Source organism: Bos mutus, chromosome 17 (assembly GCF_027580195.1).
Source record: "Bos mutus isolate GX-2022 chromosome 17, NWIPB_WYAK_1.1, whole genome shotgun sequence".
Taxonomy (NCBI): Eukaryota; Metazoa; Chordata; class Mammalia; order Artiodactyla; family Bovidae; genus Bos; species Bos mutus.
In genome coordinates this window covers 27,503,885-27,516,132 of record NC_091633.1, presented here as the reverse complement: position 1 = coordinate 27,516,132, position 12,248 = coordinate 27,503,885, and the positions used below count along the sequence as shown (strand labels likewise).

The 12,248-nt window shown below is 49.6% G+C and overlaps 1 protein-coding gene across 1 annotated transcript in view; it reads right to left on the bottom strand.

The window, feature by feature from the left end:
* The window catches only part of EP400 (E1A binding protein p400), a 107,511-nt gene that overhangs the window by 44,187 nt on the left and 51,076 nt on the right, over nt 1-12,248 (bottom strand). The window contains 8 exon segments of the mRNA XM_070386356.1: nt 16-258; nt 1,085-1,254; nt 2,761-2,927; nt 5,509-5,695; nt 6,241-6,377; nt 6,460-6,634; nt 6,937-7,106; nt 8,082-8,218. Of these exon segments, the coding sequence (XP_070242457.1) occupies nt 16-258; nt 1,085-1,254; nt 2,761-2,927; nt 5,509-5,695; nt 6,241-6,377; nt 6,460-6,634; nt 6,937-7,106; nt 8,082-8,218 (1,386 nt within the window).

Here is a 12,248-nt window from a genome sequence, read left to right as displayed (position 1 = left end):
GGCGAGGCCACTTACTCGGCAGGCGCGCCTGGGCCTGCGAGGTGAGCACCAGCCCCTGAGGCAGCGCGCTCTGCCCGGCCGGGTGCGAGGGGGCCTGGGGCTGGGGCTGGGGTGGGCCCGGGGCGGAGGCTGGGACAGTGGTCTGAGCCCGCAGTTTCGCAGGATGGGCTGGGCTAGGTGCTGTGCTGAAGGTCGAGGTAGGCTGGTGTCTCGGAGCACCGGTGGAGGCCTGAGAGGTCTGAAACGGGGCTGCTGCCGCTGCAATTGATAAGGTTGGTTTGTGCAAAGCTGTTAGAGGTTCTTCATACAATGCAGTATTAAATCCGAATTTTACAGAAATAAAACAAACAGTATTTCTTTCACACCACCTCTCCAATGAGAAGCCCTCCCTAAAAGGGGGGCGGGATGGCCTATGGGATGAGAAAATCTAATTTTTTATATGTTGTTAACTATTTTTACTTTACGTTCACCATCCTGCTACATGGTGTGTTTCTGGAGTAAACGGAGTGTCAAAAGTCGGCCCTTAGATACATCAGTGAGAGCCATGTCCTCACCACACGAGAAGGTAGGCAGCACTGGCCCCCTGGCTTCCCAAAGAGCTCTTACAACAAGCTGCTCTGGCATTTATGAAGATCTCAGAAAAACATGGGACGTGACCCCACAGATAAGGGTTACAAGACTATTTATTACCTTTCCTGCTGTTTAACCCTATCCTTCTTCACAGTAAGCAGGTTACGTTGAAGTGGTGGCACTGAACACAAGAGCAGACTTCCTCAGAAGTTTCTTAAATGACTTTGACGTGTATTTCCCGACATAAAAGAGAACGTTTCTGCTGAGGTACATTTTCACCATCACATCAACAGTGACTCAACGAAGAATGTAATGTCTTATACAATTCAAAGACATGAAAAAAACTAAACTCATGTAAGAACTACACATGGTCTCCTGGGAGAATCAGAGCAGACAGTCCCACTCCTGCTCAGAGGAGTGGTCACACATCCCCATGGGGCCGGGGAAAGTGCGAGAGGAATTTCTTCCACAAAAACCCTTTGTGATGCCGAGCACAGCCCCCTGAGAAGCATACCTTTTGCATCCGGATTTGCAGAGAATGTGGCAATGGGTGGCCGTCCTCGAACGTGGCCCTGTGGCGTGGCCGTGGCTGTGGCAGGGGTGGCCGTCCGGGGTGGGTGTGTGTTGGGGAAAGCCACGGTGCGGCCCTCAGGCTTCTGGCCATACTGCACAGGCTGGAACAACCTGGACGCCCATGTGCACGGGCAGGGAGACGTGGACACTGCTGAGACGCGAAGGCAGGGCCCCCTAGATGGGCGCTGGGGACCTAGGGCCACCTGAGGGCAGAGGGCTTCCCACCTCAGGGGCAGTTTAAATAGGGAGATTTCTAAATAGAGTATTAAGAAGCAGCCGCTCATCAAGGACAGGGAGAGGGGTGCTTAATACACAAAAGTGGTACCTCTGCCCCTGCAATGCTTAGGCAACATTCAGGAGTGAATGTGATGGCAGTTTTTAGGTTTCCATGAATGTGGACTAGAAAAATTATATCTAACACAAAGTCCATTAGACTACTCTTTTGATTAAGAGTCAAGCAGAGTGAAAAGTCAACGTGCACAATTAGGTAACAAGAAACAGCAGAAATGATAAAGGCACCTCATAGGTGCCAGTGGGGAAAACTTAAAGCGAGAGCCACAACACAGCTTCCCTGTCTGACTTTTTCACAAGGCAATGTGCTCTTCACGTTTCTTTCACCTAGAAACCGTAATGGCAGGAATTTTGTATTTTCAAAACCCCTGTGCAATGCAACAGGTGGAGACAGCCAGCAGAAGCAACTAAATGAGGCTGCAACAGCCCAGAGAGGACTTTGGCTTCACCGCCCCGGCTCTGTATTTAACTGAGGGCTGCAGGGCTCCTGCGAGTGCAGGCAAGGAAGCTGAGGGAAGGGCGGTCGGACCCAAGTCGTCAAGTAAGTCACATCAAGAAAAGGCAGTAAGAACAGGCTGCCAACCGCAGCGCTGGCCCGTTTCTCTCTAAATCACCAACCTGCTTTTTCCTTTGTTTCTGACTGGTGCCCAGAATTGTGCATAAATCCAACTCATGGATTTCGCCTACCTCGCCTACTTCAAGTCATTTGTGTTTTGAGTTCATCGTCTAGGGTGCCTGCTCCGTCTAGTCTCATGGCACCTGCAAGATGTCCCTTTTTACCCCGGACACTGTAGCCGGGGTGGAGCCTCTGCCAGACCTCAGGGCCCCACCCCCACCCCCACAGCACTCAGGGACCCCAATCCCGCTCCCACAGTACCCCCTCTGCCCTCCTACTCTGACGGCTGTCACTAGAGCCTGCACCAGGTTACAGGCAGTCTGACTGCCCGTCTCTGACCACCTCCCCACGGAGAGCCCTCCCAAAGCCCAGCGCTTCTCCAAAATGATGAAAAGGCTACTCTTCAGGCAGCCGAGTGGCCACACTGGCCTGTCCACACTTGCTGCTTATCCCAGAAACCAAGCACACCTGGGCATTTCGAGGAGAAGCAGGTAACCAGATTAGACGATTAGCCTTTCTCTTCACAAGCTGTAGCCCAAGTTCTCGTGTGGAACTCAAACCCAGTCATCCCAGTTCTCCCTGAGAGGCCAGGGTCTCTTTCAGCAGGAGGAAGAGGGGATGCCATCCGGACCCCACGACCCACAGCCAGCCAAGACCCAGTCAGAGGCAGCCAGTGAGCAGGAAGCACCGCTCCACATCACGCCACACACCTGCTGGGCTTCAGTCTGACGGCCGCCGGCCTGCTTGACGGCGGCGGCGCAGTGAACAGCTCCTCAAAGAGTTTCCGTGTCACCTTCTTCTTACCCAGCAGTTCTGCCTCATGGCGAGTCATTTTATTTTCTAAGCCAAGAAGATCAAAAATAGAAAGGTCCGTTTCCTAAGGAAAAAAAGAAAACAATTTTGCTACATGAGGCAGGAAAAAAAATGACTAGGAATCAAAGTGGATTCCAAACTGGGAAGGACAGGCCCTTACTGGCCATCTTTCCAAGAGACGCCCAGCGGGACTTGGTGTGCTCGGTTCCACTTTTTGTGTTTTTTTTTTTTGATGTGAACCATTTTTAGTCTTTAATGAGTTTGTTACAATATTGCTTCTGTTTTATGTTCTGGATTTTTGGCCATGAAGCATGTGAGATCTTAGCTCCTGACCAAGGATTGAACTCACAGTCCCTACATTAGAAGGTAAAATCTCGACCACTGGACCACAGTCAAGTCCCAAGTTCCCCATCAGTAATATGGGAGTGATGGCACGTGGTCATCCCGAGAGGCAGTGGGAAAGAAGAGGGCGGCACTTAGAGACAGAATAGACTCGGCAGAGGAGAGGAACGAGCCTGGGAAACGCTGGTCTAAGCAGACGGAGATGCTTGGTCTTGTCAAGGCGGGGCTGGGAAGAGACCCCAGTGTGCTGGTGTGGGTGCCGTGGGCATGTGGCATGTCTTTGTGTCCAGAGCCCTGGGGAAGCTTGCTCCATCTGTTCTTCTCTTGGGACTTTCTCACTCCCACCAGGATGGTGGGAATCAAAGAGGAGGGATAGCAGGTGTGGGCAAGGAAGTGGAGACATGAAAGCCCTCATCCCTTCACACATGGATGGGGATGGGAAACTGAGCAACTACTGTGGAAAATAGTCTGGTAACTCATCTAAAGGTTAAACATGGACTCAACACATGACCCCACAATTTTTCACCTGTCACACATGTGCCCACGAGAAGAGAGCCCCACAAGAAGGGAGCCCCACATCCATACAAAACTTGTACATGAATGTGCACTCAGTGGCTAAAGAAGTGTAAACCACCTAAGTGTCCATCAGCCTGTGGACAGATGAACATAATGTGGTCCATCCAGACAACAGAGAAAAGAGATTATGACACATGATGCAACATGGACGAACTCTGAAAACACTACGCTCAGTGAAGTAAGCCGCTGACGTGAACTATTTGGACCAGATGAATCCACAGGGTCAGACGCAGGTGGGTAGTGGGGAGGGGGAGGGAGAATGGGAGTGACAGTGTGCGTGGATTTTCTTTGAGGCAATGAAATGCTCTAGCATTAGTTGTGATGCTTGCACAATTCTATGAATATACTAAAACCAACAAACTGTACATTTCAGAACAGTGAGTTTTATGGCAGTGAGTTATCTCAACTAAGCTGTTTTGAAAATGAACACACAACATAAAGACTTCCATTCATGAAACATTTCCCCACCTAAGCAGTATCTTCAGGTAACCTGCTTCTGACTCATCTTTATCCTCACGGCTCAGGTCTTCTCTAACTCAACAAAGGACACATCCCTACGTTAAGAGTAGTGATCACAGTGGCAGCACGACATCCCTCACACTAACTCACCATAAACTGCTCACCAACCGGCCCCTTCTTCAGACCATCATGTACATTAACTGACTCCTCACAAGCGCCTGGTGTGCTGAGGAGACCGAGGCCAACTGAGCACCCAAAGCCGCACCCCTGACGAGGCAGAGCCGGGACCTCCACCCATAACGATCTGGCCCCAGGGTCGTATGCTAAACCTGCACAAGTCTATCCAGGCCACAGAGCTGTTCCCGTTCCTCAGTGTACGTGAGACCTGATCCCTGGTCCTCGGAGTAGAGGCAGCAAAGGGGAACTCAGGCACCAGCCTGCCAGTGGCCTGGCTGGTGGTCAGGGCAAGCTCTCAGTCTCCCGTGTGGAAGCCAGCGTAGGAATGCTGGCCCCCGAGGGCACAGCCCCACCCTACTGACCCGTGAGTTCAGCACACTTGTGTTGGGAATCACCTGACCTAACCCAATCTGTTCTGTTTTAAAATTTGGGGTTTTCAAAAACTTTCATTACCCCCAAATTCAAACACAGAAAGGTATACAACTATACCTTTTTTGGTTTAAAAACAACCAAATTTCCCCACCTAGGGATAGTTGTGTGTGTATGGTTAGTTGCTAGCTGTATCCAACTCCTTCCAACCCCCAGGGGCTGCAGTCTGCTGGGCTTCTCTGTCCATGGGATTCTCCAGGCAAGAACACCTGAGTGGACTGTCATGTCCTCCTCCACGGGCTCTTCCCAACCCAGGGATCAAACCCAGGCTAGATTGTTTATCACTGTGCCACCTGGGAAGCCTTAGGTATAGCTACTAATATTTTAATAAAAAGAGCTGGGTCCCCACCCCCAAATTACACCTATGAAAACACCCCAAGGGTCCTGTAGTTCTAAGTCCCGCTCTCCTTCACACACTCTGCTGTTGCTCACAGGCCAACAGCCAGGGAGGAAAACCCTCAAAGCATCCTTCACATCATGGGCTCGCCCCTCGGGTCCATTCCAAAGCAGGTTCTGGGTCCAGGGCAAGGCCCATCACAAACGCCCTTGATGTTGCCCAGCATCCGGCAATGCAGAACACAGGACACAAGTTAGTGGACACTGATGTCCAGAAGCTCCTGGAACAGAGCTCAATGGAGGCCCCTCTGGCACCCTCTCTGTACCTTCCAGAAGTCTCTGTCAAGCGCCTTCAGGACGAGCGAGGCGGAGCGGTACTGCAGCGGCCCTGCCGTGTAGGAGGACTCCGGGAGCCGGGGTGCCACCAGCCCAGGGTGGTTGCAGATCCGCTGTAGCCTCAGGAGGATGCTCAGCACGTCCACAAAGTGCCCGCTCTTCAGCGCTTCCTGGGTCCTGCGCACATGCAGGAAGAGATAGGAGCATTGCCAGGGGTGCAAACATGTGCCAGCTGGGCTTCTCCCCGTCTGCTATCCCCATCTATGAACGCACAGCTGGTACATCCCCTTGACCTGGTGAGTAAATCTGCCACATGCCAACCCACCTCCATGAGGTTGTGGTTCTGAGACTGGCTCACCACCCCATGAGAGAGGACGGGAGGCCAGAGAGCCAGGGTACGGGTTAGACGTCGGGGCACCCTCCATGGCATGCCCCCAAAGAGCAACAGGGCAGGTGTCCCAAAGAGCCCAGGGGTCTGTCTGGGTCGGGGAAGGAATGCCCTGACTCCACACGAGTCCTCTCACACTGGCGGCATGCTGTGCTCCTCCTGGGCCGGCTATGGGCAGAGCCTCTGACAGGACCAGGGAGGAGATAGGACTGTTGAGCCCGAGATGAGCGTGGCCTCCAGCTCCAGGCACCCACCTCCCGAAAAGGAGCCTTCTAAAAGACCAGAGGAGGCCCTGCTCCGTGCGGGCAGAGAGGGTGGGGGGGGGCACACTCACCCAGGCTGCAGGATGACATCCTCGTACAAGGCCTTCTGTCGATTGGAGAGGCGGCACTTGAGGACATGCTCATATTTCTTCGTCAGCTGCTTCTCTACGTCTCTCTTAGTTCTCCGCAAAATGAAGGGCTGTGTCACCTGAAAAGAGAGAGCTCTCCATTGTTTCCTTTCCAAAAACAGTGTCACAGCCATGCTACGTCAGGGGCCCGCGGGCGCGTACCCGGTGCAGCCGGATGACCACTTTGTGATAGTAGTCCTGGTTCTCCTCGTTGGGGGCCTTCAGGGGGAAGTGCAGGTAGGGCCTGGAGATGCCGGGGATGAGGAAGTGCACCATGGTCCACAGCTCCAGGAAGGTGTTGTGCAGGGGAGCGTCGATGAGGAGCAGGCGCTGCTGGCTGAGTACAGGCGGAGAGACGACTCAGGGTGGGCAAAGAATCGCTCTCTCTGACAATACTCAAGGAGAGGGACAGTGATCCTGTGGAGCCTGCACACACGCATGCGCACACACAAATTAAGTTAATGAACTGAATTAGGCAAGAGCCTTGGGTCTCCTCAGCCCTCAAGTGCTGAGACAGAGGTGAGGGGGAGTCCTTGCAGCTGAAAGGCCATTTGGGGGTCTGCAATTCCCTACAGTTCCTCCAAGGAACCTTTACATCAGCAACACAGAGCACAGGGCATGTGGCAGGGGCAGTCAGACCTCTGCAGGGTGAACACAGCCTCCCAGTGCCTCTCGGTCATGCCCTTCACGCGCTGCATCTCATCGATGACCAGGCACTTCCAGCGCACCCGCGTGAAGGACGCGAAGCCCTTGAAGAACTGCTTGTAGGATGTGATGCAGATGTTGAAGCTGTTGGGCTCCGTCCACTCCTGCAGCACACAAGCCAGGCCTCACCACCTCCTCGGGCGCAAGCCGTCGGGAGAGGATTCACCACCCACTTACCCTGTCCCCATCACCGTCGCTCCACTCTTTTTTCTTAATAATTTGCTGCCACCACATAGAAAATGGCTGTTTGTATTTTTAGGATCTTTTTTCTCTAGGAGGCTAAGGCCCTCGTGTGGACAAATTAAGAAACTGCTTTGGGGGCATTAACAATTGCTTTTGGAAAATACAATAGCACGCAGTATCCTGAAGTGGGGCTTGTCTTCATGGTATATAATCTTAGTGAGGGAAACATACATTCAGAAGCTGACAGGAAACACGAATAGCTATGTTGCAACTGACTACATTTAAGGTTTTAAAGAGCAGTAACCAGAGATCGTAAAAATAAAAAAGAAAAAGCCAAGAAGAGACACCTCAGAGAAAAACACTTTTTTAGTAACTACTACTCAACACAGTAGAGTTTAACCATAAGCCATATTTTTCTCTTCAATGAATAACTGATCTGGAACATTTACTTAGAATCTAGTACTAGAAACTACTGGGCAGAAAATAGATACAAGTCCAAATCTGTTTCAGAAGCTCTTCTGTTTGTCACAAATACTCCTTATAAACACGTCCATGGGAATTATTTATGGATTTATAATTCAGAACCCAGGATGCATCACAATTTCTCATTTCTGCCTGTGATAACCAACAGATTTATGGTTTAAAAGGATGGTAGCCCCTCCAGAGACCACCTGAGCTCTGCGGGGGGCGGGGGGAACCCTGCAGGCCAGTTTACTAAGTATGGTCTGTTGCTTCCGGGGGCTCCAAGTCCAGACAACTACAAGGTCTGGGGTCTCGCAAATGAGTGATTTACAATAATTACACTAACAAGCATATGCTAACACTTTGAAATCTGCTTACTATAGAAATTAAGATACTTTTCTGTTTCATTCTTTTTCACGTTTAAAATAACATACCTGTCTCTTTGCCTTGAGTTCTCTATGGCTGCCAACATACAAGAGCGTTTTGAGCCCCGGACACCAACGCTTCAACTCGAGCTCCCACTTGAGTATGTTGCAGCTCCTCACAATGACAAGGTGAGGGCCCCAGTTGCCTACAAAGGAGACAGAAGTTTCCTGTGTAACAAAAGCCGTGTGTCCAGTCCAGGCGCCCAGCACTGTGCCTGGTGAGCAAGTGTGTGGGGGAGTCCAGGCACGACTAGAGCAGGCATCACCGGGGACGGAGGGCTGTCCTCCATCCTCCCTACAGAGCAGGACAACATGCTGTGTCTCCACTCCCAGCGCCGCCACAGGGCACACTCCACATAGGTGCTGAAAACGTAAGTGCCCAGTAAAATGACAATTTATTCAAAACCATGGCCTACTAATGTAAGGGGGGCGAAGAACCCTCATCTACACAAAACAATGCTCAGAAAGGAAGAAACTTCAGGCAGGAGCCCTGAACCCAGCACTCAGCAAGCCTCGCTACCCAGGATGGCCCTCCGTCACCCCCACACTATGGGCGCTGGTCCAACACTCATGCTTATGACGGTTGCCAACTGCTAATCAGAACACACCCAAACCATCCCAACCCATCCCAAACCACACAGTTTCAATCTCATTCTCCAGAAAAGTAAGGTTGTTTAAATTACTAGAGTAATACACACATAAATTTCAACTCCTGTGCTATAAAATAAACCTAAACCAAGTTAAAAATCAGGAACGGCAGACTTGGAAAAAATACCTGTAATGCACACATCTATAGGCATAACAGCTAATATGCAAAGCATTATACTGATCCTTAAAAAGAATTATCCAAATGGAAGAAAATATATGCACACAACGTGACTGACAAAGGGTTAACATTCAAAACATATAAACAGTAACTTGAAGATATGCTCAGCACTGCTCATCATTAGAGAAGTGCACATCAATACCACCACCTCGCTCTGGTCAGGAGGGCCATCATCAAAGAGTCCACAAGCAGGACTTCCCCAGCAGTCCACTGGTTAGGACTCCATGCTGCCAATGCAGCAGGCACAGGTTTGATCCCTGGTCGGGGAATGAAGATCCCACATGCCACACGGCATAGCCAAAGAAAAAAGTCTACAAGCAATAAAAGTTGGAGAGGGTGTAGAGAAAAGGGAACCCTCCTACATTGTTGGTGGGAATATAAATTGGTGCAACTGCTGTGGAAAACAGGTGTTCCTTGGGAGTTCCTTAAAAAGACTAAAAACAGAGCTCTACCACAAGATCTTGCAATCCCACCCCTGGGTATATATCCAGAGAAATCTCTATTAGAAAAGAGTGAAGGAAGCTAGGAAGAGAAAAACAAATATAACATGGCATAGTGTAGAATCTAAAATACTGATACAGAAAAATTTATTTGCAAAGCAGAAATAAGACACAAACGCAGAGAACAAACATATGGACACCAAGGGGAGAAGGGGGTGGGGAGGAATGAATCGTGAGGCTGGGTTTATACTATGTATAAAACAGAAATTAAGGAAAACCTACTGCAGGAAAGGGAAGTCTACTCAATATTCTGTGGTGGTCTAAACAAGAGGAAAATCCAAAGCAGGATATATGTGTGTGTGTGTATATATAAAACATTCACTTCACTGCACAGTAGAAAATAACACAACACTGTATAAAGCAACTGTACTCCAATAAACATAAAAAATATTAAATAAAAAAAGAAAGAACAGATACTGCATCCAATGTCCACAAAAGCACTATTTCAACAGTCAAGACAAGGAAGCAAAAAAAAAAAAAAAAAAAAACAAGGACAAGGAAGCAATGTGAATGTCCATCAACAAATGAATGACAAAGATGATGTGGTGTGTGTGTGTGTGGACACACACACGGGGACACACACACACACACACACACACACACACACACACACACACACACAGTGGAATACTACTCAGCCATAAAAAAGAATGAAATAATGCCATCTGCCGCAACATGGATGGACCTAGATATCATCAAACTGAGTGAAGTAAGTCAGAGAGAAACAAACATTATGTTATCACTTATATTTGCAATCTAGAAAGTATATATAAAAATATATGTAACCTGAAAAAAATACTAATATACATATAATACTGAATCACTTTGCTGTACACCTGAAACTAACACAATAATGTAAATCAAATATACTTCAATTAAATGAAGGAAAAAAACCAGCCAAGAGGAAAATGAACAAGCAAGTGAACTGAAATTTCAGAAAGGACAGGAATTCCCTGGCAGTACAGTGGCTAAGACTCCGTCAGTGCTGAGGGCCCAGGTTCAATCCCTAGTCAGAAAACTAAGATCTCATAAGCTATGTGGCAGTCAAGAAAGAAAAAGAGAGAGAGGAACTTCACAAAGGAAAAAAGACAAGCAGACAGTAACTCTGAAAGGCAGGACTTTACAAGTATAGAAACGCAAACCAACCCCAGTGGCCCTTTCCTCCCAGTGAAAAACAAGATTTTTTTTTTTTTACTAGCATTTAGCATATTGTTCCACTTCTGGAGAGGAACAGAGTGTCCACAAATGTGTTTATGAACGTGTCTGTCGACACTTGGGCGAAACAGGGCAGGACTCGCCCCAGACTGCCCTGAGGGGTCACCACTGGGGGTGGAAGCAGGTGCATGTGGACAGCTGCAGCCTGTTGTTTTACTTTAAAAAGAAAAGAAGGTGGTGAGTTTATGAGCAATTTTAACTGTGTGAACTTATCAGAACCCCCTCACTCAAACTCTCTTGGAGCTACCCCACTACTCTTGAGGAAGTGGCGAACAGTTTTATGGTTACTCAATGATGCGCCCAAGGACACTGGGCCCCCTGGGGTGAGGGCAGACAGGGGAGCCACATCCAAGGTGAGCCATCCTCGGTCTGTCCCGTGCAGAAGTGGGGCAGGCAGCAGAGGTTCACCCACCCACCCTTCAGAGCCCGCGAAGACCTGCCAAGCACCTGCCTCTGCTCCAACTTGTCAAGCTTCCCAGTAGCTGGACCTTCAGTCTGCTTCCAGCAGCAAGGTGCCCGAGTGACTCCTCCAACACTAGCAGTAACACAAACCTGTAAGGAGGAAGACCAAGGCCCCCACCCGGCCAGCAGACGGGCCTTCCTGGCTCTGTACCCTCCAGCCACCACACCAGCCTCAATACTGCCCCGTGGACACACCAGCAACTCTTTCAGCCTCTGCACCCACCAGCCCACCTCCCCAAACCCCGCGCTCAGGTGGCCACGGCATTCTCAGGCCTCTGCGCAAAGGCCTTGCGAGGTACACGGTACACAACGCCAATATGCCGCATCCGCATTCACTGTGCACCCCTGTGACTACGACAGTACCTGGAATGGGGCAGGCATTAGGTAAGCACCTACAGAATGAATAACTGAGTCACTTGTTTATTCAAATAATGAAATAAAATCCCCTATTTTTGGAAGTGTATGTTGCTTCCAATTTCACGCTATTATAAATATAATAAGAAACATTTTTTTCAACTAAACAAGAGAGGAAACATGGTAGCTTTTCTATCTTGAGATAATTAAAACCAATTTTAAAGTACTACACTGAACACTTTGTGGTACTGGGTCAAAAGCAAACCTATTAACACAAGAAAAAAAGGTCCCAAAGTTGATTCACTTGTATTAAACGTAAGCTTTCAAAACTAAAGGCAAGGCAGAATTATTCACCGAGGACGCTAAGGTAACTGTGTCAGAATCCAGAGGGGCCACAGAGGAAGAAACTACTCCTGGGCTGAAGGAACCTCTATCCAGCAACTCAGGATATCAACTCTTCCAGCTCAAGCGGTCCCGCCCTGCCTCTAAAGCGCTGACACACAGAAGGGTCCCTGGGAGTTGACTAAGTGCTGGAACATGTATGAGCTTCTGCTGCCCTCCATCACTCCACCCCAGGTGCCAGCAGACCCTTCCTTTGGGAGAGGAAACTCACAAGCCCCCGTCCTGGTTAGAGACATGGGCACAGACTCATTTGTAGCCCTGTGGGCACAGAGGGGGGTGAACAGTGCCAAGCTGAACTTCCGTGTGAGTTCAAAGAGCCAAGGGCTGAGGAAGTGGACATTTAGGGTAAAGGGCAAAGCCTCCTGTGGGGGCAGCAGACACCCCGACCCTCTGCTGCTGTGCAGATGCTGAACCCTC